The sequence below is a fragment of the Dichotomopilus funicola genome (genome assembly GCF_033296635.1).
Source record: "Dichotomopilus funicola strain CBS 141.50 unplaced genomic scaffold C8A04scaffold_68, whole genome shotgun sequence".
In the NCBI taxonomy this organism is placed as follows: Eukaryota; Fungi; Ascomycota; class Sordariomycetes; order Sordariales; family Chaetomiaceae; genus Dichotomopilus; species Dichotomopilus funicola.
The window spans coordinates 40,818-64,834 of record NW_026944089.1 but is presented as its reverse complement, the minus strand read 5'-3'; the positions used below and the strand labels follow the sequence as shown (position 1 = coordinate 64,834).

At 54.9% G+C, this 24,017-nt stretch overlaps 7 protein-coding genes across 7 annotated transcripts; 2 read left to right on the top strand and 5 right to left on the bottom strand.

The window, feature by feature from the left end:
• Nucleotides 1-893: 893 nt before the first annotated feature.
• On the bottom strand, nucleotides 894-2,939 carry C8A04DRAFT_14519 (uncharacterized protein; the record flags this gene model as incomplete). The annotated part of the gene is made up of 1 exon (XM_062778132.1): nucleotides 894-2,939. The coding sequence occupies one exon, from the start codon at nucleotides 2,937-2,939 to the stop codon at nucleotides 894-896; it is 2,046 nt and encodes a 681-aa protein (XP_062634259.1).
• Nucleotides 2,940-4,713: 1,774 nt separating this feature from the next.
• On the bottom strand, nucleotides 4,714-7,244 carry C8A04DRAFT_31548 (histone deacetylase clr3; the record flags this gene model as incomplete). Its single annotated transcript, XM_062781788.1, has 5 exons — nucleotides 4,714-5,063; nucleotides 5,151-5,325; nucleotides 5,389-5,481; nucleotides 5,534-5,597; nucleotides 5,659-7,244. 5 exons carry the CDS (start codon nucleotides 7,242-7,244, stop codon nucleotides 4,714-4,716), a joined length of 2,268 nt encoding a protein of 755 aa, XP_062634258.1.
• Nucleotides 7,245-8,584: 1,340 nt separating this feature from the next.
• C8A04DRAFT_14527 (uncharacterized protein) lies at nucleotides 8,585-9,850 on the bottom strand (the record flags this gene model as incomplete). Its single annotated transcript, XM_062778135.1, has 3 exons — nucleotides 8,585-8,828; nucleotides 8,920-9,098; nucleotides 9,179-9,850. The coding sequence occupies 3 exons, from the start codon at nucleotides 9,848-9,850 to the stop codon at nucleotides 8,585-8,587; spliced, it is 1,095 nt and encodes a 364-aa protein (XP_062634257.1).
• Nucleotides 9,851-11,108: 1,258 nt separating this feature from the next.
• Nucleotides 11,109-14,059, bottom strand: C8A04DRAFT_39519 (ribosome biogenesis protein BRX1; the record flags this gene model as incomplete). The annotated part of the gene is made up of 7 exons (XM_062784620.1): nucleotides 11,109-11,704; nucleotides 11,773-11,990; nucleotides 12,056-12,186; nucleotides 13,100-13,149; nucleotides 13,239-13,319; nucleotides 13,425-13,839; nucleotides 14,039-14,059. The coding sequence occupies 7 exons, from the start codon at nucleotides 14,057-14,059 to the stop codon at nucleotides 11,109-11,111; spliced, it is 1,512 nt and encodes a 503-aa protein (XP_062634256.1).
• Nucleotides 14,060-15,079: 1,020 nt separating this feature from the next.
• C8A04DRAFT_31544 (uncharacterized protein) lies at nucleotides 15,080-19,492 on the top strand (the record flags this gene model as incomplete). The annotated part of the gene is made up of 2 exons (XM_062781787.1): nucleotides 15,080-16,006; nucleotides 16,100-19,492. 2 exons carry the CDS (start codon nucleotides 15,080-15,082, stop codon nucleotides 19,490-19,492), a joined length of 4,320 nt encoding a protein of 1,439 aa, XP_062634255.1.
• Nucleotides 19,493-20,143: 651 nt separating this feature from the next.
• Nucleotides 20,144-21,131, bottom strand: C8A04DRAFT_31543 (class I glutamine amidotransferase-like protein; the record flags this gene model as incomplete). The annotated part of the gene is made up of 3 exons (XM_062781786.1): nucleotides 20,144-20,305; nucleotides 20,410-20,461; nucleotides 20,542-21,131. The coding sequence occupies 3 exons, from the start codon at nucleotides 21,129-21,131 to the stop codon at nucleotides 20,144-20,146; spliced, it is 804 nt and encodes a 267-aa protein (XP_062634254.1).
• A 1,645-nt stretch (nucleotides 21,132-22,776) lies between these two features.
• Nucleotides 22,777-23,861, top strand: C8A04DRAFT_39516 (CobW/HypB/UreG, nucleotide-binding domain-containing protein; the record flags this gene model as incomplete). Its single annotated transcript, XM_062784619.1, has 2 exons — nucleotides 22,777-22,964; nucleotides 23,213-23,861. The coding sequence occupies 2 exons, from the start codon at nucleotides 22,777-22,779 to the stop codon at nucleotides 23,859-23,861; spliced, it is 837 nt and encodes a 278-aa protein (XP_062634253.1).
• Nucleotides 23,862-24,017: the final 156 nt, after the last annotated feature.

Below are 24,017 nucleotides of genomic sequence, written 5' to 3'. Positions count from 1 at the left end.
AGGCGATAATACAGAAAGTCCAAAGCAAACATGGCCCATATGCGAGTGATTGCGATTGTCGGTGGGAATTTGCCCATTTAAGTAACCTAGCCCACCGCAAGTAAATCATGTATCTATTCTTCACCGAAATGGACAAGTTGGTAGGTGAATGTTAATTTTACAATTGAATTAACTACATAATTACACGCCCCTAAACCTAACAAAGCCGGTCTTCGACTTGACTCGGCTGCCCGACTCAACTTTTGGCCTCGACCTCGGTCTTGACCTTCACAGCTCTGACCCGACCCGACCGCTCTAAGCTATAACCGTTCCCATCGTGTGCCAATAGGCCGAGGAAGGGCTTGACCAGAACCGAGTTGATTCCTGCGAGCCCATCTATTCATTCATCCATGCTGGTTATTCCTTTTAATTCATCCTTGTCTCAACGCGAAGGGGGAAGAAAAGCGCAGGGCTGGATGGGTAATGTTGAAAGAAATGCCATGGCTTCCATCCTGGGAAGTGTGCGTGTGCCGGACGGTCAATGAACGGATTCCCGCCCACCTGTGCCGTTCAAACACCCTGACCTTCGACTTCCTGCCCGTAGGATGAGCTTGGGAACCTGTAGCAACCCGCAATAGAAACACGGTAACAGTCCTGGTTTCTCTCGAAAAAAGCATCGCCGATTCTCCCCTTATTTTCCGCACTCAGGGTGCAGTCTTAGTCGTACAATACCCGACACCAAATAAAATCGAATAACCCTTCCGTAACCCTCTCACCCCGCCCGCCGTACCAGAACTCCCCATCGCAGAAGGGAGGAAAGAACAAAACAAAACGAAACAAAACAACACTGTAACACCCCGACGCCAAAGTCCCATGCTCTCAGATAGGTAGGTACCAAGAGAAACGAACCCCCCTCAGAAAGCAGCGCCACCCAAGCCCTCACCAGCCAATTTCTTCAGACTGGCCCCACTCAAATCGGCTTTCAGTTCAAACGCCTTGCTCTCCCGCTCCAACTTATCCCACACCCGCAGACTCTTGCGCAGTTTCTCCTGCTTCACGCGCAGCTCCTCACGCAATCGCTCCTCTTCCTCGCGAAGCCGGCGATGGTGCGGATCCAGCTCGATGGGGATCGCGGTGGGATCGATCTTGCCGCCGGGGATGATTGGGGGCATGGTGTTGATGAGACTTTGCGCGAGAGAAGGGCGGCTGTTGTAGGGGTGGCCGTGGCTGTGGGAGTGTTGTGGGCCGCTGTGGATGTGGTTTCCGCCGGAGGAAGGGCCGGTGGGCGGGTTGAAGGGTTTGGATCCGAGGGATGGGGAACCGGAGGCGGATGAGGTGGATTGGGCACGGGGACCGGTTGGGATGGTACCACCGCTGCTGCCATTGTTGTTGCTGCCGTTGGGCCCGGCAGACGGGATGGTGGGTGAGCCGGCTTGACTGCTGCCGGAGATGGAGTGACGAGTGGGACCGGCAGGCCAGTTGCTTCGAGTGCTGCCACGGCCGGCAAAGCCTGCGCCACGAGGAGGGACATAGCCGCGTGGACCGGACGGCGGGATGGTAGGACTAGTAGCACCGTGACGTGACGGTCCGTTGGGGCCAGGGGGTAGGGTACGTGGCGACGGGGCAGGTTGGGGTGTAGCTGGTGTCGTAAAGTTCCTAGCAGCTGCGGGCCCGGTCGGCGGGGCTCTGAGAGCAGCGGGGCCCCTGGGAGGGGACCTTACCGGGGTCGAAGCGGTATCGGCTGCGGTGGCGGGCTGTTGCTGCTTCGGGGTAGGTTGGCTGGCTAAAGCGGCTTGTGAGGATTGAGGAGGCGGAGCCGCTTGCTTTGGGGTATCACGAACCGGCGGGAATGCGGGAGTAGGCGTTGGCGCGTTCGATATGTAAGACCGCGCAGCCGGAGATTGCGGCACAGATCGATCGTCTCGACGCCCAGAGGTAGGCCTGGGTGAGGACCTGCCCGAGCCCGACCGCGAGGGCAGACCAGATGAGTGGATCGAGTCTCGCGGTGGTGGCGGGGATGGTCGACGGTACGACGGTCCCACGTAGCGATCATCGCGATCCCGTCGTTCCGGGCTGCGAGACCGAGGGCGATATATGCCACCTCCACGAGGGCCTGGCGGGGGTGAGCGTCGCGGGGTTGATCGGTCTCGGCGAATTGGTAGTCTGTCCCGGTCGAATGGGGACCGCGAACGCCGCCTGATGTCTCTAATCTCATAATCGCGGCGCGGAGGAGACCTCGGCCGTTCGTCTCGCTCATCTCTCCTGTCGTCGCGACGGTCGTCTCTTCGGTCATCTCGTCTATCATCCCGTCTGTCGTCCCTTCTAACAAATGCGCGGTCGTCGCGGCGCGGGGAAACAAAGCGAGGCGGCGATCGCCTGACTGGGCTCCGTCTCGGGGAAACACGGCGGACCGGGCTTCTGATCCTACTGCGGCTGCGTCGCCAGCTTTCACCCCCGACTCGATCCCTAGACCTGTCCCTATCTCTCCTAAAGCGGTCGGCGCTGCGAGACCGTCGGCGTGGGGACCTGCCGGGGACGTAACTGTCGCTAGTCACAGGCGGGGTTCGCGGGCGATCTCTCAAGGGGCTCCGAGCACGGGGCGGCGGTGACCGGTCGCGGTTAAAGGGTCGGTACGACTCGCCAGCGCCATAGCGCCGGACTTCTCCATCCTCGTACCTACTGGGGGGGGGATTAGTAACCGTGCCATTGGGGAAATGCTGCTGCTGCGAAGAATCAAAATTCAAGGAAGAACAGATGGTGCGTTCCGCGGCGGGTTCCACGGCGGGCGTCTCGGAACGAGGCCGGAATGCAAGGGCTGTTGAATTGGTGTCGGAAAACCTGGGGGAGGTCGCGCCAGATAGTGGGATCGCATTCGCATCGGACAGCTTGGGGTGGGTGATGCGTGCCGAAAGAGGGAGCCCCGCGGGGCGCCCCCGAGCCTTTCGCCGTCTCCCGCCCATTTGGCTAGAAACCTGCCCTGGGGGATGGGGGCAGATACTCGTAAGGTTGTTGTTGTTATCTCTTGAGAGAAATATGCCACCAGAATGTAAAGCTAGCCGTGAGGAACACTGTACATGCCCGCGCTGAGCGTCAAATTGTATCCTAGGTTGGTCGTGAAATCGGTGTGTTTTTCGAGCGAAGGTTTGGTTTGTGATTTTTTAGCAGTCGCGGTGGATTTTGGCGAATTCGATTTCGTGGTTTCCAAGGCAGCAAACCGAGGCGCCCTTTTGTTGTGTCTGAACGCCTTCCCTCCCGATAGACCGTTTGCCGTATCCCCCAAACCGACTGGTTGCCTGCATGTCATCCGCTTGGAAACCGTTTGTTACGCCCCAGTTGAAAATCCGGTTCCTCATGCCACAATGACGAAGTAGCCCAAACATTCGTGGCTGTTCGTGCAGTAGCTGGTCGTAGCCACAACCCCCAAAGGGTGGTTTGGATCCGTCCCGTTTCTCATCGTACCATGGCTTTGTTCAATCGAGAGGGTGGATACAGGCATGGGCCTGTCCGGGTTCAACGCACCATCGGGGTGGCCCAGCAAGCGTCCCGGGAAATAATGGCAGCCAGACAGGCGGGAGTTATAACGCGTGGAGTATTAGGCGTGAAGCGGGGGCATGCGGTGCAGGCGTAAACCAGATCGGATGGTATCGTGACAAAGCGAGGAGGTCCCTCGAGGTGTACGGCCGGGCTCGTTCGAAAAGGTATCGCTGTCCGGCGTTTGACACACCAATTCCCCAAAGACTCCCCACCATCCCAAGACTGTTCGTTGGACTTCGTCGGGATCCCACCGTCCACAAAGAACAACACCCATCGCTAACCGGAGAGAATCCCGGCGTCCAGAAAGGAACAACCCCAAGCAGAAGGAAAAAGCACAGCTTCGCAGCAATAGAAATCCACTAACCTTCGACCCCGATCCATCTCGGATGCAACACTATTCGCTATCCTCAGCGTTTGCAGTTTGTGTTTGCCGTTGAATGTCGCCTCGTCAATTGCCGTTGTTGCAGGATGGTTCGGAGAAAACAAGGGCAAAAAAAAAGAAAGGGCCTAAGAGGGAGGGGGGCGAAAGAATTCTAGTTGTGTTGCCCTAATGACATAAATCTGTGGAATGTGGTGTTGCACAAACAAACGCACATACATATAAACGGGGTATGTATCCTGTTGTTGGATAAAGAATGGGTTATTGATTAATGTTAAGTCAAGTACCTGATGTCCGGTCAGGCTTGCAGAACGTCCCTTGGATCGTCCAAGATGGAAGTTCAAACTTGCTGCAGTGCACGGACAATGGACGACGCGACTCGAACGCACGTGCAGACGCGGGCGGCTCACGAGGAAAAGTGGGTAGCTCTTATCACAAAGGGTGAAAGAGAAAGGGGTATATAAGAGATTACATAATCTGGCTTGTACAGTACATACTCACAAGGTATTGAATGATACAATATGCATGTTTACGGTTTGACCAAAGCTTCACTTATTTCCTTTTTGGCTCACCGACTTGGGTTAGAATGATATGTATTTAACCTCTGCTACAAACTATGGTGTTTGGTTATCCTGCCCACTGAATGCCCCAGTGCGGAAACCACAAAACCGGCAGGACCATTACAACCAACCTCGCCCCCTCCGGCCCTCTTCCCAATTTCCTATGGTGGTATCCATCGTATCGCTTTTCCCCTTCTCCCCCCCAAACACCAGAAATAGAATGGTGAAAAGAGTAAATGAAAGCCCAGAAAGAAGAGCCAACTACCCCATCCTACCCCCAATCTCCTCTTCCTCCATCTCCTCATTACCACCTTCCGGCCCCTCCCCTCCCTGCGTCACCCGCTCCGCAATAAACCGCTGCACATCCGCAAAGTGCTCGCCCATCATAGGCGTCAGCCCGTTAACCTGGGCGCGAATAACATTGCCGAAGCGGCGCTTCATGACTTTGCGCGTGAGGTCCCGGTCGGACCAGCAGGCGTGGTCGTTGGCTACGTACACCTGGGAGTGCTCCTTATACCACGACGAGAGATCGCCGTCCACGTCGGATTTGACGGGCCGCAGGTTGCCATTGACAAAGTTGACCACACCCGCTACGCGGGATTTGACGTCGACTAGGAGGGCGGGAGTAAATGTTAGTAAACCGAACCCATACAGAGAGTGGTAGATGGTGGGTTCGGGACAAGAAGGGGTAGACGTACGGCGGTTGATGAGCAGGACTTTAACCCCCAGATAGGCATTACCTACGCCCATGAGAAAGATGTCTTCAACCGAATCGTAGAGTTGGAGGTAGTTGTCCCAGATGTAGCACATTAGCTCCTGCACTTGGGCTTGGAGCGTGCCTTCATCGAAGCGCGCAGTGAATGCATCCGTGTCCTGTCCCAGTTCGTATCAGCACGGTTTCGATTTCTCTTACACTACATGGTCATCGGGACGTACCTCGGGATGGGTGATGTAGTGAGGTACATTGACGTCGATAACGCCAAAGCCTTTTTCGATGGCCCAGTCGATATAGCGGGTCACGCCATCCGTCTGGATCAGTTAGTGAACGGTCCATCCTAGGGAAGACGAACACAGTACTTACCACCCACGCGTTATGCGGCTCAAGCGAGTTGTTCATCGGGTCGGGCTGCGCATGGAGTTCCGGTCTGGATTCAGATTAGCCGTTGTACTCAAGAGTCTGGAGGGTAACGCAACAGGACAACGTACGGGTCATGCACAATCACCAAGATCCTACGAGCAGACTGGATCCCCCTAGTCACCAGCACCTGATTCTCAAACGACTTGAAGAGAATATCCCGCTGGATGTACAGCGGCAGCATGCCATGCTTCTCCGACAGCACCTGGCGTTGGGCCCTCCGAACCACATCATGTAAGCGCGATGACTCTTGCGCCTGCATCTCCTGAACATCAACGATTCCGGCGCGCATGCACTCCCAGTACGGCGCCTGGTAGGCCTGGACTTTGGCCAAGACCTTGCCCGCCTCATGGCTAAGGCGTGGAATCTCCATCTTCGGCGGCGGCTCGCCCATCAGCGTCTGTGCCACGGCTAGGGCCGACTTGGAGATAGCATCAAGGTCGTAGCCGCCCTCGAGGCAGACGGCCACTTTCCCGTTGGCGAGCGACATCAACATATGTGTCATGTGGGCGTAGCACTCGGGAGTCACGAAGCAGGCGCCCAGCTCGTCGCCCGCGGCCGCGTCGAAGCCGGCCGAGATGATGACCAAGTCCGGGCCAAATTCGTGGGCAATGGGCATGACGATCTTCTGGAACGCGGCCATGTACTCGCCGTCACCCATGCCTTGGTCATGCCAGCCAATGTTGACGTTCTTTCCCAGGCCTGCGCCAGCACCGCAGTGCTCCAGTCCGCCGTCGGGCGTCATCGGGTTGTCGGGCTTACCGGGGTAGAATTCGCCATTGCGGTAGACGTGGAGGGAAATATAGAGGATGTTGGGGTCATCGTAAAAGAGGTTCTGGATACCGTTTCCGTGGTGGACGTCCCAGTCGAGAATCAGAATCTTGCGGCACAGGTCCGGGTAGTCGGCCTGGCAGATCTTGGCGGCGATCGGAACGTTGTTGAATAGACAGAACCCCATGGGGGCGTCAAACTCGGCATGGTGGCCTGGGGGGCGGATGACGGCAAACGCGTTCTTCACGTTGCCCACGACGACACTTTTGCAGGTCTCAATGGCGCCGCCCGCTGAGATAAGCGAGGCCTCGTATGTCATGCTGCCGACGTAAATCGAGTCTCGTCCTTGGTCCATCCGTGTGGAAAGCTCCCGGAGTTCCTGCGTGGTCTTCTGCGATAGAGCCTCCACCCAGAGAAAGTGGGCTGGGTGGTGGACAGAGCAGATCTCCTCTTTCGTAGCCTCTCTCGCCGGGATCCGCCACATGTACTTGGTCGGCTCGTTCTGAATGATGCGGATGAGATCAGCGTCGGAGCCGGTAAACACCAAGCCAGCCTTCTTGAAGGTCTTCATGATGTACTCGATGCGCGACGGATCCTCTGGGTGGTGGGGGTTGGGTCCAAAGTCTGCGTTTGCATGTAGCTTCATCCGGTCGTCATAGCAGCAGCCTGTGGGAAGCAAACCACGCCGTCGCAAGCGCTCTGGGTAAGCCGTCGGGTCGTCCTCCTCGCCTTGCACAGTTCCATCCGCGCTGTGGCCATTGACGGTCCCCTGGGGTGAGCTCTCGCCAGTCGTCGTCGGATCTAGAAAGCCATTGGTAGCTGAAGGGCCATCCGCCATGCGGTGATCCTCACCATCCATCACAATGTCATTCTCGTTGTCGTCCATGGTGGGCTAGCCACCCACAAGGCCCGATTCTGATACAAATTATCGTCGGGGCTAAACTGTGTCAGCAAGCGAAAGCTGGTGGGAGGGGAGGGGGGCCAGTTATAGAATTGTTCGGATTGCGAATGGCAGACAAAACCATCGATTATAGGACGTATAAGAGGTCAAAATGATGCTGAGACGCGTAGATGCTACGGCCCATCCGACTTCGAATGATGAAAAGAGGTTGAACTCACCTTAACTAGAGTTATACGCCGGCGATGTAGCGTAGCATGTAAACCCTCCAAGGGCGTTCTCGGAAATGAGAAGAAAGGAAAATTCTCGAGATGCACCCCAGGAGCCAAGCGAGGAAAGGAATGGCAAAGCAAAAGTCCCGACCATGCAGCTCTAGGAAATGAAAGTCAAATTAGAAGATGTTCAATACTGTCAACAAAGAGAGAAGAAGACTAGGGCAGTGAAAGACTTAGGAAGGAACGGAACAGAAATATTTCAAGGCGAGTGTTGGTGTTAAGACGAAAGCTCAGGATTGTGTATGTATGAGGCGTAGTTGATATGAAGTTCAGGTAGGAACAGGAGGCCGCCATCCTCCCAATGAAGCACACAGGGCCAAACTTGCACTCCAGTCAGACAAAACATTCCACCGCCCCCCGTAAGTTTGCCGCACATGCACAAAAGCCTGATGAGACAGGATCAAGAAAAGAAGAAAAATATTTACATACCGGGATGGTCGACTCGTGTCAAAGGCCGCGGTTGCGCATGCTCGCGGGTTGGGGTTCTGCAGCGGGTTGAGGTTTAGGGGAGCGTGAGAGGTTGGGCGAGTTGCCCTGCTGTGCCTGAACAGGGGAGCGGTAACCGCCACCCCCACTACAAAATAGTCCAAGCACTTGATCCTAGCGCCGTTGATTGTCTACTCTCCCACGACCACATATTGGTTAGAAACCTGTATGCGAGGTGAACATAAGACGAATTTTAGACGGCAAGAATAAGTTATCCGGAGTAGTCGTTTCTGAAGCCAATAATTGATGGTTACTGCGAGAGACCATCTCGAGTCTAAGTAGGCTTTCACTTGGTGTCGCCTCCCATTAAGAGGGAGCACAAATTGCCCAAATACCTACTGAGCAAAGCAAGACAGTATGTGCCCCATTTGTGATTCACTTGTATTTCTAGCAGAACTATGAGAAAAGAAAGATATGCCCAATGATATAAACATGCCCGTCAACCTGGTCAATTTGACTCGTCTCCCCCTTAACCCCCGAAACACATCGTCTATCCTGAACTTGAAACCCTCCATCATATGAGCCCAGCTCTGACCGTATCCTCCGCAATACCTCCACAATTCCAACCTACCGCGAGGGTTCCAACCTAGCACGCTTGGTTTCGAAAACACAATCGCAAAGCCCGGTCGGGAGGTTGGCATCCTTGTCGTAGATGACTCGCATGGCCTCATCCTCTGGGTTGCTATGGTCCAGAATGCCACCCTCAGCAGCTGGGAAGCTCACAGAACCGAAGGGTTGCCTTCCTCGGAGCTGACGGCGGCATAGCGTGATAGAAACCGTTTCCATGAAGGTTTCGGCCGAGTCTTCAATCCTAAACACGAGACAACCATTAGCAAATTGGAATTATTATCGCACATCTCATCCTGTCCGAGTAAGATGTTGAGTCGGGGAACACAACATACTTCGGATGACAGAGCCGGATGAAAGAAATTAAGCTGGACTGGGTGGGATAGGTGTGTCGATAGATGATGATGTGTAGGATTTCCCTTGGAAGGAGCCGCATCATCGTGGCGATGATACAAGCATTCTCGTGGTCATCACCCCAGGCCATGTTGACGATAGCGTCGGGCGAAAGGAAGTCCTATGATGAAGGGCCGAACTGATTTAGCAGATGTTGGCCGCAGACGAACAGCCCAGATATATTCGAAAATAAATACATACCAAAAGGCTTGTGACCTGGCGAATAGAGGGGCAGGAAGCTTGGAGTGCGCTCCTGACCGTCCTGAACAGATCCAGGGCCTCAAGTAACCGGCTCGTCGAGAAGTTTCGGGTGAAGGAAAACGGATATTTCGGGGGAGGACTCAACCCTCCGAGATAATGATCAGCCTCAGCAGTTGGTTGAGCGTGCCCATGGAAGGCCCGGGCATACCGCCACCAAAAGTACAACGCGCCTCTCATCCGAGTCAGCTCATGCGGCAGCAGGCTGCGGTGAGCCACAGCCGGGGACTTCGCAAACCGCAGACGTGGCATCTCCACCTCCCAGCGCTTGATGACGCGGCAGAAGTCTATCAACATTGGCCGGTCGTTGAGCTCCTGGACCACCTTCAGCAATAGCGGGGGATGGGCCAACAGCCCCGGCGGGACCTCCGCGGCGAAGAAGGCGGCGAAGAACTCATCCACAGGGTGGAATTCGCGCGTGATGATGCCGGTCATAATCCGCTGCCAGTGCATGTCCGCGATCGCGGCGATGCGGCGATTGACTAGGCGCATACTGTCAAAGGCTACGAAGTCCACGAGAGAGAGGACTTCGATGAGGATCTCAGCCGGGAGATCCTGCATGTTTGGAGACAGGATCGCCTTGCGGTCAGACGAGGTGATGGGATGAGTCTTCATTGTGACATGAAGGGGTGATGTAACCTCATAGGAGGCCACGATATGGCTGTCCGCTCGAGTTGATGAGGCCATATTGCGGTGGTTCATGGGTTTCATAGTAATTGCACTAACTATCGATCAGCTGAACGAAACAAGCGAGCGGAGAAAGGTCAAGCGGGCCGTACCCTGATATTGTCTTCTGACAACTCTGGTTTTTACAAAAGCCCAACAGAATCGAGGACGAGATGAGCAAGTTTAGGCTGGCCAACACAACCCCCCCCCCTTATTAAATGTACTTGCTAGACTTGACCGAAGTAGTCAACTCAGGGCTGATGGCAAGCAACCTCACAGCAACAACACCAGGAAAAAAAGAAAACGGTGGTTAAGACACTGAGTCTCGAAGAGATTCACGTCTCAAGCTCCAGAAAATCTACTGGCCTAGGCCAGGACCAACACTATACCTACTCCTTATCAACCCCGGCGTTGGGGCTATCAAAAGGAGTGGTCTTAGTGTTGGTGTTAGTGTAAGTGATGGTGTGTTCCTTGGAACCATAGATTGAAGCTGAAAAGTTGCTGCTGTCAATTCCACAGCTGGAAGCGACTTGGTGGGTGGCCGCGCGCCGACTATTGCGGCTCAAGCCAGGAGGCGTATCTGCCATGGCGGGAGGCGAGTGTGGTGTTCTCGCTCTTCGTCAGCTATGTTGGGTGGTAAAATAGATTCAAGAAGGGCCGGACGCCGAGCGGTTCACTCCATCCAACGGTGAAATGAACGAAAAGCACGAGAGTGGTAGGAAGTCGAAGTTGTGAGCAATGACGGGAAGTGCGCGGTGTTTTGTTGACTTTGGCTGGACACGTGAGATAGGCCGGAAATGACATGATGCTCACCAGCCCCTGGCTATCAATGGACATGGTTGGCGGGCCGAGTTTCCTTGGCTTCTTGCCTGCCGGACCGCCAGGCACACGATCGGCAGGGTTCAGCGGCACCAAGGGAAGACAGGTGTATGTACCATGTACATAGTTAGTACTAGTGTATGTAAAAAAGGTGCAAAACTTCTCATTTAAACACAGCAACTTGCTCATCATCCACCCATTTTTGATGGAGTTGATAATGTCGCAGAATGGGTCAAAAGGCGGGAAGCGATGGGTCGTTTCGATCGAAAGTTCAGAAGAAACCTCCGGACATCCCCTCAAATGCCTTGCAGGTCAAACCACAACGTAGCGAACCCAGAATCCAGCGTTGCACCTTGCCCAAACGCCCAAAAAATTACATTACACAGATCTACGCAAACAGCTCCCGGGTATCTAATCCACTGTGATCCTTCTGCTGCCCGTCCTCAAGCCCTAGGTTCCTCCTCCGCGCCAGCGTGTCCCTCTGTTGCTCCATACGGGCCACATGCCGCCCAGCCTTCGCCCGCCGCAGGTCGGCACGCACCTGGTTCGGAGAAATGAACCGCTTGTTCTCGTAGATAATCGGCCCGCCGAACGCACCTTCCTGTATCACAATCGGCGTCAACACGAACCGCGGCCCAATCTCCACCAGGCTGACGTCTGTGTCCTTGTCGCCGACTCGACTCTTGTTGCGCGCCTTGCCACTGCCCTCGTCTTCGTCGTTGTTGTCGTCCCCCTTGACCTTCTCAACTTCCCGGACCTCGTAGTTGCGCACCCAGATCTTCCCGTCGGCCACGCTGAAACCCATGACATGGTCGATGAACGGCTTGGACTTGCGCGCGCCCTGCGGCACCCCAAAGATGTGGAGGAAGACCTCCTTGATGACGCGGAGATGCGGTTCGGAGTCGAAAGCGCCGTCGAAAGAGAGAATAGGCCTTGAGCCCTTAAGGCAGTTTCCTGTGAAGTGCAACTCCTCCATTGTGTGCACTGCAAGTCGTCGGGGTTAGTTCCGGGCCCCGCGCATCTTGGGCGTCAGCAGCGGGTTGGGGACTCACAATTTTGAGCGTGGAACTTGATCGTCGGCCCATTGGGCACCTTGCTAAACCACATGTATAGATCCTTCCCTTTCCTCGCCTCGAAGAACAACACGTTGTTGCAGTTGTAGAGCTCAGCCAACTCGTTCAGCTGGTACAGCTTGGATTTAGAATCGAACTTGACGTCTTTCCGCCCGTGGGGAAGCATCGAAGCCAGGTCATTGAGAAGATGCCGATGCCTACAATCCCAAGACAAGTTAGCCATGAATGCGCCAACGCGGGAATAAATGCATCCCGTGCGTACCTGTAGGTGACGCCTCGAGATGAGAGGATCAAGACCCTCTGCTTGTTTTTCCTCTCCACAGTGCCATTGGCTTCTGTTTTCCGTTCCGCCTTGGAGGAATTCTTCGACAAAGACTTGTATACCGCCGCCATCTTTCTGGTTAGTGTTTTCCCGTGTGTGGTTTAGGGGTAGACTCGTCGAAGGGAATGTTGCTTGGCGGGGCCGCAGATTGAAGATGGTACCCATCGCGACGCAGGTTCAAGGCCGAACAAAAAAAAGTTGCGAATGGCTGGACCGCTCCGCTTATCGATAAGCCTTATCGCACCCTTCCGTTTCCAGCAGGCGGTCACCCACCCACTTCCTGAACCTGAAACATTCCTATGTGAACTACCTATTTACGTAGTAATCAGAACGAGGAAAAATCCGACAAATTGAGAAGGTGTTGGGTGACCATTGGTGCCATCGCGGCCGTGGGGAAGGACACTGATGCAAAAACCACTCCGAAGTATTCGTAACCTGAACGAACGTCAGTAACCCAGGCAGCCTCGTATCACTCTAGGCGACAGCCCTTCCGGCAGCATGGAGCCCTGTAGGTTGTGTCGAACATGGCGCATTCCACTTGGGGGATGGTTCTCGTCGATGGGAGCTCGGTCCCCTCGTATCATGCTACGTCTAAATATGAGGTAATTACCCCAGGTCTATTCGGACTAGTCGCTTTGGAATCCGTACATCATGAGGATTCGAAAGCCCAATGCGAAAGTCCTGGCAACCCGCACGGACAACAAGACACAGAAAAATAAAAGACATGGACAGAAAAATAAAGAAAAAAAGTAGCGTTATCAATCCCCTCAAAATTCACCACCCCGAACGCGTCCCAAAGGTGCAGCAGATCCGTGTCCCCCATGGCCCCAAGAAGTTGCCCCCAAGTTTCATATCAGACATAAAGTGACGCCGTGTAATCGTGCCGGACTCTGGGTATCAACAGCAGCCCTTCTGCTCCTCCTTTGCCCCCTCTTGGCTAAGTGAAATGTTATTGCCTTCCCTCGGGTCAAACTTCTTGCCCACGTCCGCGCCCTCCTCCGCCAGGCTCTTGCTCGACACGATCTGGTAGATGGCTGTGATGGGCACGTGACGTTAGTTGAGTCGCAAGGGAGATGAAGGTATCACCAAGGAAAAGTGGGGGGTGGGGTGAGGGGGGTCGTACAAGTCAGGATGTTTTGGAAAGCGAGGTCGACGTTCGTCGCTTCGAGGGCCGAGGTCTCGATGAAGGAAAGCCCATTCTCGCCTGATGATTGAAATCTGTCAGCCTCTGTTTCAAACCAGTATTTATGGTGCCAGCCGCCGTGCGCCCTAGCGGCGCAGCACGGGCACCGGGAGAGGCGACACGTACTCGCAAAGTTCTTGCCATCGTCCGTCGGCACGGCACGCAGGTGCCGCTGATCGGTCTTGTTGCCCACGAGCATGATGACAATGTTGCTATCCGCATGGTCCCGGAGTTCCTTCAGCCACCGCGTCACGTTCTCAAACGAGAGGCTCTTGCTGATGTCGTAGACGAGCAACGCACCAACGGCACCACGGTAGTACGCCGAGGTGATGGCGCGGTACCGCTCCTGTCCCGCTGTATCCCAGATCTGCGCCTTGATCGTCTTGCTGTCGATCTGGATGGACCTAGTAGCAAACTCGACGCCGATGGTCGACTTGGAATCTAGGTTGAATTCATTGCGCGTGAATCGACTAAGCAAGTTGGACTTGCCGACGCCCGAGTCGCCGATAAGGACCACTATAGTGAGGAGAAGATAGTCGTTCTGTTAGTTGATGGGTTCCGCGCAATCGGCGTTGGGAAGGGAGAGGGAGGGAATAGGGTGAGGGAGGAGGGCGCATCGCATGTTGGGTCGGGGCTAGGCACCTTTGAACAGGAACTATTCCAACATCTCGAGTTAGCGCAAACGGTACTACGCAGCAAGGCCGCAGGGCAGGGGCTAGCAAGAAAATAAGGTGGCTTACATCGTACTCGTCGTTAGCCATGGCTGCAGTGGGAATTTATGCGTGATATGAAGCCGGATAGTCCCGTGAAATGGTGATGTGTTTGTGCTTTGTGCAGGCTGGTTGATGTCAGGAGAGACAGGAGAATGGTCGGTGCGGCTCGGGAGGTGGGTCGTTGGTTCAAGGAGTTGCTGCAGCTGACGACGAGTGGCGGTGCGAGGGACAGTACCAGGGAGTGGGGCCTTCCGGGCCTCTCTCTCCCTTCAACTCGGCCGAAAGCGGTTGCCAACCAACCAAAAATGGACACTAGAAGCGTGCAACGGATGGCAATACAGATAGTACAAGGGAGAATTTATCTAGGTGTATTAGGACTTCTCTACGTGATTTACAACCTAGCTAGAAGAGATGGAAAACGAAAGTTACCTCACTTTTCCAGGGCACGAGGCGTTCTTCACCGTAATTTGGTAGTTTTCAAACACTGGGCTGCAAGTTTCTGATTGGTTGTTTCCCATGCGCTAAACAGTCGTTAATCTGCAGTCGGGAAGGACCAGGCCTCTCTTGTTATTTATGAAACCCCGAATTCCCCAACCTAGCTTCCATTACAATTCGATCCATTTGTTGTGTTGTCCAGGACAGCGTACTGAAGTACACCACAGATCAGAACCCCGTGAGCCGAGAGACATCACTTTCAGAGGTCGGGAGTTGAACCTGAGCTGTGGAGCTTATTCGACCATTTGAATTTCTCAACTTGACAACCAGGCGGAATGATCAAACCGCCCAAGATATTATCGTGGGTCACACGTGTAGGCCCATGTCTTTGAGAGACGTCGACCAATTGAATTGTCTACCAACCTAAGTTTATTGGACCACAGCACAATATCGACCACCCGAACGACAAACAGTGACTATCCGGACCCGTCACCCACGGTCCGTTGATGCACTACCCCTCGCTCAAAATAGGCTCCTGAACTTGAAACTTTCTTCTTCTTTTGAATTCGGTCATCCGCTACTCCGGTCTAAAATACACGACATTCGTTTAATCCAGACAACCAACCCGCCGTCATGTTCAGATTCAACCCACGCGCCTCAAATGAAGCCTCCCCTGTAGATGGGGAGGTGAGCGACGACGATATATCCTTGACGTCCACGGTCAAAGATGAGGACCCCAACAAGGAATATGTCGTAGAGAATATTCGGGCCGAGTGGGAGGATAACAATCACAATATGTTTTACCTCGTAGAATGGACGGATTTCCCACTACATGAGAGCACCTGGGAGCCCGAGGCGGGCCTAGGTCCTGCCCTAAAAGCGAATTGGGAAGAAGATAAAAAGAGCTATGCGACGCCCGAGTTCCAGGATGCATGGGTCAAAAAACACCGGGACGCCCAAGTGGAGGCAGAAAAACAGCACAATGCCCGCCATCGTCGCCGGAATCGAAAGCGACGAAAGCTGGGCTTGCCGCTAACAAAACCCATCGACGACGAGTCGAGCGACGAAGCGGAGGAGGAAAACACAACCGAGATCGCGGGATCTGAGAAATATGCAGCCACCCCGGCCACTGCGCCAGCTGTTGGCAGTCAATCAATTGGGCCTGGGTCTGCAAGGCTACCGCCCCCTTTGGGGGCGCGAGGCAAAGAACCAACAGAGCCGCCCCAGATTAGGGCTGTTAATCGAGCGCAGCAAACGGCGGCCACCCAACCCACCGGTTATCAGGGGACAGGGAGGAGAACAAGCAAAACAAGCATCGATTCGCTATCAAAATCAATACCCGGGCCATCAACTTCTAATTCAAAGAGAGTGCCTGAATCTGGGCCGAAGCCCGCCCCTGAGAACCGTAGAGCTCTCACGGCCAAGAAAAGCACAATACAGCCAGCCGGGAATATTTTCACCGGCGGGAAGCAAACTAAGTCTCGGCCGAACCTTGCCATCGCCATGGCGGACACCAGCAGGGAGCCGAAGCTCTTTGAGAAACACCGTACACGTAGATTGGTGAGTTGAAAGAAAGTCCATCCAGAGTGGATTACAAATCACGCCCACCGGTGCTAAAGAAATAAGTATATGATCGCTAACGCAACGATTTAGGCAGAGTTACGAAGCCGTGGTAAAGAAGACATGGCTCCCGATATTTCTCAGCTAGACCTACTGGATCTCCGAAGCAAGCAAACCATCAACCGGCGAAGCTCGCGCGGTTCAGCCGCAAGCCCTACGGTAGTACAGTCTCCTCAACAAGAGCTACCCTCGCCCCTTGGACCCCCTCAGCCACGACCATCCGCTCTTTCCAGCGCAAGATCGACGCTCGTGGGTGAAGATGGAGCCCCTCAAGCAAAAAGGCGAAAGTCTGTCCGTTTCTTGGTCGACGTAGATCAACGCGATTTTGTTGAAGAGCCCGAACAGATGGACATCGATAGCCCTCCTGTCCGCCAGCGGCCAAGCTTGGAGATGGAGGGTTGGGCATTGCGGGCCCAGGGGAGCCAGAATTCAGACAAGAAGTTGGTTTGTGGCCGGCTCAGCCTCGAAGCAACGTTCTGCAAGCTTCCCCAGAGCGCACCGGGGCAGCGCGAATGGCTATCGACATTCCTAGCCAAAGAGAGCCTGGAATTTGGACACACTTGTTTTTCGGGCGCAACCTACGGCCAATTACAACCCCTAATCCAGGAGCGGCTGGCGAGCGGGATGATAATCCCCAAAACAGATGGGAATTCCTTTGATACGATGGCTGAGAACTTAGCCGCGGGTATGCTTGCCTTGTATCATGGTGATTCTGAGTACAGCATCTTGCTTTACCCGACAAAGAGCGATGAGTGGAAAACTATCCTACCCAACGTCGTCCCGGCCAGCCCTTCTGAAGCTGCACTAGGATACTACATCTTCTCTTCCCTCGATGAACCCAGGCTGATATTGCCGCCTCTCGGGCCAGCGCCGGCGCCCCAACCATTGCTAGCGCAAGTAAAGGGAGGGATTCAAGACAGCGCCGAATATCCGCCGCGAGATTCGGTGTTCAAGCAACTTTTTGGGTTTGAGTACGAAAAGATCCTTCCGGTAACCACGCGGAAAGAGCCTGCCGAGGAGCATTCTTTTTTCTTGGCCATCCCAGATTCGAGGAGGGAGATCAGCCAGGCTGTTTTCCACTGGCTCCGAGCCCGGAATCCGAAGTGTCGGGTCTTCACAAGCTCCAGGAATGGGGGGTGGAACGCATTCCGCTCCCAAGTTGAGACGACGCCCGGCGTGGTGATAATTCACGAACTGTTGGCGTGGAACATGCGCCGCATACCGGGTCTCTCAAAATTTCTCCTGACTCGGAACGACGAATACTGGTGTATCACAGAGCCCGTCCATGGCCTACCGCTCTATCCATCCATTCCGGAGCCCGGGCGCCTAGAGCCTCCAGGAGACACGCGGCTCACGCGACTGTTCCCGTACCGGACGGCTATTTTCCTCGCGCCGAGCTTTTTCGTTTCTGAGCCGCAGCGCTCGCTCGAGTTTCTCCGGTGGTTCATGGATAAATGGGTTGGGAAGTTTTACTACCGCCTGATCACGGCTTACAACATCCACGAATACCTAGCCGAGCTGGCGGAGGAGAGAGCAGATGCACGCCAGGAATTACAGGCGACGGCGGGGGGCGACTCAAAGCTGCTCAAGACTGAGGCCAACCTCCGCGGGCTTACTATGGAGGACTGCAGTAACAGATACAGAATCGCCGAATTGGCTCTGGACCTACATGTCACCCGCATAATGGAAGCTGGCCCCTTTGCGCACGACGAGGACAACAGCACGCTCGTATATGCCGACCCATCTATCGACCCCAACGACGAGCAGAGCCTGGTCAACTGGTTTGGCTGGTGGGCGACGTTGCGGGCTGACCAGTTCCGCAAGTTCCACGTCATCGGTTCGAACCGGACGATTAGCCAACATGGGTGCAGGAGAGGTGAGCGGCGTGTCCGCATTCCCAAATACACCACGGTCACGCTCAATGACCCCGATGCTGTCTTGGAGGTTCTCCAAGAGAGAAACGACCAGGTCGGGGCGTCGGAGGGAAACGGCAAAGCGGGAGACTTCGCGGTACAGGGGCCGCCAGATGGACATGGCAGGGCCGACTTCAATCAAGATGGACAATGGGTTTTCCGAAGCGAACTCATCTGGAAGGAGGAAAGCCAAGCATTTGAGGGTTACCTGGATCGTCTGAGCCGTCTCGACGGCAACAGGTACCAATGGAACTTGTTCAAGTTCCCCATCTCATGGTCGGACTCTGAGATGGCCGATCACTTTGGCGATTTCACGAGGAGATACTCGAGGATTCTAGACTGGTTCAAGTTCACCTTCCCCTTCGGCGGCCGTCCTCGAGATCCCGGTGGCCCAAAGTCACCCCCCGGCTACAACACCTACGCAGGGTTCTTTTATACGATTAACGATAGAGATTGGGACTCGCCAGAACCCGGATCGCCCAAGACAACGCCTCAGCGCCACCCCTGGATCGGGATCTACCGACCGGTCAACCCACATAGGAGGCCCTACTCACGATGCGAGGTCATCATCTGGGACCCCACGGCTAGGACTCGTTTTCCCAATGGAAAAGGCCCGGCTGAGAAGGACCTCATTTACATGCAACGCCAGCTGCTTCAGCACGTCCGCTACCACAGCGATGAGAAGAATCCCGGTACATGGCTGGACCAGGCTTGGTACGGCGGCTGGGACTGGCCGGCCGAGTGTGATGCCGGCAATCCCATTGATGTGACTCTGCAGTTCCTGGAAGCCTTGCTTAGTGATCTCCACCACTTCCTCCCGGCCCCAGATCACGTCATGGGATCGAAGGGCTGGAAGAAAATCGAGCTCGGCCCACCATTCGACCCTTCACCGGAACCCCCCAGCGTCCCCGATCCACAGCAATCCAGTATTAAACCATCCTACCGCCCCTCCATCCCACGCTCACCTGACGTGGCAAGCAACTCCGATTCCCTGTTTGTCGAGCAAGATCAAGGTGTACCGATGGACATCGACTCAGTCACCGAGATGGGCGATGGAAACGACCCTACTTCCCACGGCGGCCACGGCGCTTCCGACATCAACATGGAGGAAGCAGCCGAAGGCGATGACGAAGACGAAAACACCCGCATCATCTTCCACCCGCCACGCGGCCACACCCGAGACCGCTCCACAGCCGTCCGGTCCCGCTGTACCAACCGACTGTACGAAGCAGCCCGACTCGCCCGCGCCAACGGGGACAACCTCTCCCGGACCTGGCCAGGAGACGGGATTGGCGCAGGTGGGACCGGGATCTCGACAACGCACATGGACTACTCGTACCTACCGACGAAGGAGTGGTACCGCGAGCAGAAGGCGGAGGGGAGAGGGTTTGCGCATGTCAATGTGGATTCGTGGGAGGGGGTGTTTTCGGCGTTGAAGATTCCGGAGGAGAAGAGGGCTGGGAGTTCTGTGACGAGTGCTAGTGGGAGTGTGGATGGGAGGAGAGAGGAGTAGGGCCGGGGGTATTATTGGAAGGGAAGGGATGGAAAGTAGATGGCTGTAAGGGTCAAGAGGGATTACACTGGGATGTGAGTAGGGAGAGGGTGAGAGGTCTAGCTTTGGACGGGACTAGCTGAGAGAAGAGATCTTGTCGTAGCTGTGCGAGTTCGCTGTTGTATTTCTAGAGTTATGTTATTTAATATCTGATAAATGGCTATTAGACGTTGCCAATAACTATCAGCACATGGGCCTGTTTTTGTGACAGAATTCAACCTTGCTATTCCATCACATTGAAGGTGTAAACTTTCTACATGTTTTAACGTTTGTGGACCAAAATTCAGGTTTAAACTGGCCAATATCTCGACTCGAGTATAATCCGGGCCCCGTTAAGCTTTTACTCCGATCCCACGTCATATCACGGACAGCATACGAGTGGAGCACAGTGTAGAGCAAAATAGGTTGTTAAGAACCTGTCGTGATTTGGCCACTCAAATCATCATCAGAACTCTATTCTGAGCCCCGATTCCTTGTCCCGTCGCAGCTAAAATAGGATGCCAGACCTAACTTCCCCGGTGTCCAAGCCAGATCCGATCCACGACCAGAACTCCATTCTTCGGGAGAAACCCCAACTCAATAAGTCGCCCTTTTCGGAAAAGAAAAATCCCCCTAGTTCGTGACAGGGACGTTATAATACGCCGCCCACGGATCGTCCCGCCAATCAGTGATGACAGTGTGTTCGATGCTGCCGGAAATGGTCTTGACGAGGTTCTCGCCGTCGTCGTACTTTTGCCGGACAAATTCAAAGGTGAGGTCCATTCCGGCGGTGACCTGTTGTTTGGGTTAGTATTTTGGGTGTTGGAAGTGGGATTTGGGGGGGGAGGAAAGGGGGGCAGGGGATAGGGGGGAGGGAGAAGGGAAAAGGGAGAACATACACCTGAGGAGGACCAGACTTTGCCGTCTTCGACCCAGCGGGCGGGGGAGACCCTGTGACGAGAAAGTTAGTGTCTCTTTCAAGTTCATTTTTGCCAATCACGGCCACGATTTCAGAAAAGAGAGAAACATACCACTTCACATTCGGTCCCTTAGGCGTCATACTCGTCCAAGCCGCCTTATTCGTCGTCGCCCGATGTCCATCCAACACGCCCGCCTGCGCCGCAATCCCGGCCCCAGTGCAAATCGTCACAAAATACTGCAGCTCCGGGAACACCTCACGAAGATACTCAAACTCCGGCTCCAGGTCAGGGTTCCGCGCCGCCGCGCCGCCAGGGACGAAGAGGACGTCGAGTTGGGGCTTGTCGGCGTAGGTGTGGGTGGGCACGATGCGGGGGAAGAAGGTGGAGTTGAAGGGGTTCATGCCGGCGCTGACGGGGGCGGTGTCGACGGGGTCGAGGGTGCGGGCTAGGAGGACGAGCTCGAGGTGGGTTTTGCGGGAGACGGCTTGGAGGATGTCGAGGGGTCCGAAGACGTCGATGACGTCGAAGGAGCGCGGGAGGAGGAAGCCTATGCGCCGCGGGTTGCGGGGGAGGGGTTCATCATCGCCGGGGGTGCTCGCGGACCGGGTGGAGGGGATCACGCCGGCGAGGGTCGGGGTGATGAGCAAGAGGAGGGCGAGGGCTTTTGTGAAGAGCCTGGTGCTCAGGGTTGTGGAGATCATCTTGATGGTGTTGATATTGGGTTTGGAGTTGCGAATTGGTTTTTGTAGGTTGTTGGCGAGGGGAAGTTGTGGTTGTGGGAAGAAAAAGCTCTTCTAAATGGAATTTCTCGATGTGGGCGAGAAGAGAATTCAGGGGTGTAAACAAAGGAATTGTTGTTCCTCTCAACAGCCCACAAAGGATGTTGATCTTGGGATGAAGACGAGGGAACAATGGAGATCTCAGAACAGGCAAACTGTTCACTATTTCTACTCATCACAAACCTCGAGGCAACCGTCTTGTCTCCTCCTCCTTTTCTTTTCCGAGGTGGTTCGGACTCGACGTCCCTTCGAAGGGAGTCACAAGGGGCATCACGAATCACCACCCAACCCCGAAGCATCACCAACGGAAGCACCTCGCCCGCGGCACCGAAGCGGGTGTTTTCCAGGAATGTATGGCACCCAGCGGCGGCGACGATGGCCATCACAGACAAAATCTTCGCCCCTGTCTTACCCTGCAGCAAACGCGCGCAACGGGGAGCAGGTGTGCATTGGCAGCGCTCGGAGTTTAGTAGACGCGCCGAGATGCACCCCGTCAGCGAAATGTGCGCATTCCATTCGATTTATACAGGAAGAAATCCTCTCCGCGGAGCCGCTTGGTTGGTCGTTTGTAGTGTGAACGAACTCAAAACCCCTGGCGGTTCATTCCGAACGCATCAAGTTGGGAACGGTAGATGGAGAGGAGACATGCAAGCCAACCATTGGTGTGTGCTGGAGCACGAATGAGCACATTTTTTACCCACTCTGGCGCCCTCCCGCCTCCAAGAGGCACGAGCATGCCACCTGACAAGCCTGCCAAGAAAGGGGTCAGAGAGCGATACGCAGTGGGTTTGCGGTTATTCCAGGGGGCGATTGGGGCGCGAAAAGGGAGGCTTGAAACGGTGTTTGGCGTCTGCCCAACTACACTTCTTGGCGGGGAACTCTGGGGGATATGCATGCGGAATCCGGGAAACGGCATACAATAAAATGCGCTACGCCGGAAGAATGAAGAGAAGAAAAAAGATCCTAAGTAAAGAGCAGAAAACTGGAATTTTCTATAAAGCGTTTACACCTCTCGGGCGGCGAGTCATGTACAAAGTGCGACTGGAGGGTCGCTACTTCCACCTCTAAGTTCACTGCCGTCTAGCTTGGAAGCTGCCTAGGAAATGAATCCTAAGGGAAGAGGAAGGAACGGCATAGCAGGCAACTGAAGAATCCTTGGTCACTAGGCATGTGGGCTGGAGGGGTTAACTAAACAGAGGGCTCTGGAACAGAGAAAAGAAGACTAAATATGTGCGATAAGAGAGAGCTGCTGTTCATCTCTTATCTTTCTTTATCCCCTCGACCCCTCCAAAAGGCACCCGGGATGATGTCACGGCAAAGAAAATCACCCCCACACGGAACGGCCCCTCAAAATGGGGAACGGATCCCAAGGACCCCTCCTATGTTCCTGTGGAGATGCCCTTGGGAAACCGGAGGAGTCGGATTTGAGCGGCTTTCAAAATCAACACAGTGAAAAAAAATATTTTGAGATTTTTACATCTCTGCGGAAATATCAGGCCTTGACTCATCGACATCAAGGGGTTATATTGTGATCTTTTTTGTTATTTACAAGCTTCGAACTATCAAAATGTCCGGTGTCACTCACTCCCACGACGGCGTGCACTCGCACTCGCACTCACACGACCAGTTCAACCCCGCCGAACACGGCCACAGCCATGAGATCCTCGACGGGCCGGGAAGCTACCTAGGCAGGGAGATGCCCATTGTGGAGGGCCGTGTCTGGGCTGACCGGGCATTCACCATTGGAATTGGCGGGTATGTTCTTTGATATCTTCTAGGACGGGAGTCCCATCGTATGGGGCTTGTATGCCCCCTTTGCTTTCCCCTGGTTATTTTGCCCCTGCTCGCTCACCTCATACCCCTCAAAACCCTCACACCCCCTTACTATGTACAACATAAACATGCTCATCCCGTCCCCACTTCTCTTCTCGGTTTCCGACCCCTATCTCCGGTAAACAAGCTTGTCAACTCCCCAGCAGGAACTAACCCATCATACCTCTTAGCCCCGTCGGATCCGGTAAAACGGCCCTGATGCTAGCCCTCTCCCGCATCCTACGCACCTCCTACTCCGTCGCAGCCGTCACCAACGACATCTTCACGCGCGAAGACGCCGAGTTCCTAACCCGGCACCGGGCGCTCCCCACCGAGCGCATCCGCGCCATCGAAACCGGCGGCTGCCCACACGCCGCCGTGCGCGAGGACATCTCCGCCAACCTGGCGGCCCTCGAGGACCTGCACGCCCGCTTTGCAACCGACCTGTTACTGATCGAGTCCGGCGGGGATAACCTCGCGGCGAACTACTCGCGTGAGCTGGCGGATTTTATTATTTATGTCATTGATGTCAGTGGTGGTGACAAGGTCCCGCGGAAGGGTGGGCCGGGGATCACGCAGAGTGATTTGTTGGTGGTGAATAAGACGGATCTGGCGGAGGCGGTGGGGGCTGACTTGGGGGTGATGGAACGGGATGCGCGCAAGATGCGTGAGGGCGGGCCGACGGTGTTTGCACAGGTTAAGAAGGGAGTGGGCGTTGAGCATATTGTGAATCTGATTCTGAGCGCGTGGAGAGCGAGTGGCGCAGAGGAGCAGAGAAGGGAGGTGGGAGGGCCGAAGCCGACAGAAGGGCTGGAAGGGTTGGAAGATACTACTGCGTAAGTCCCTGAGTGATCGATCTAATCAAAGGACCGAGGTAAGGCTGCAGGTATAGTGACACAACGGAGCAATATTCAGCCAATGCTGCGTTTAAATCAAGGTGTAAACAGAGACAAAACAGTGATATATTTTTCGTGACCCTTGAACGCCCGTCGTAAG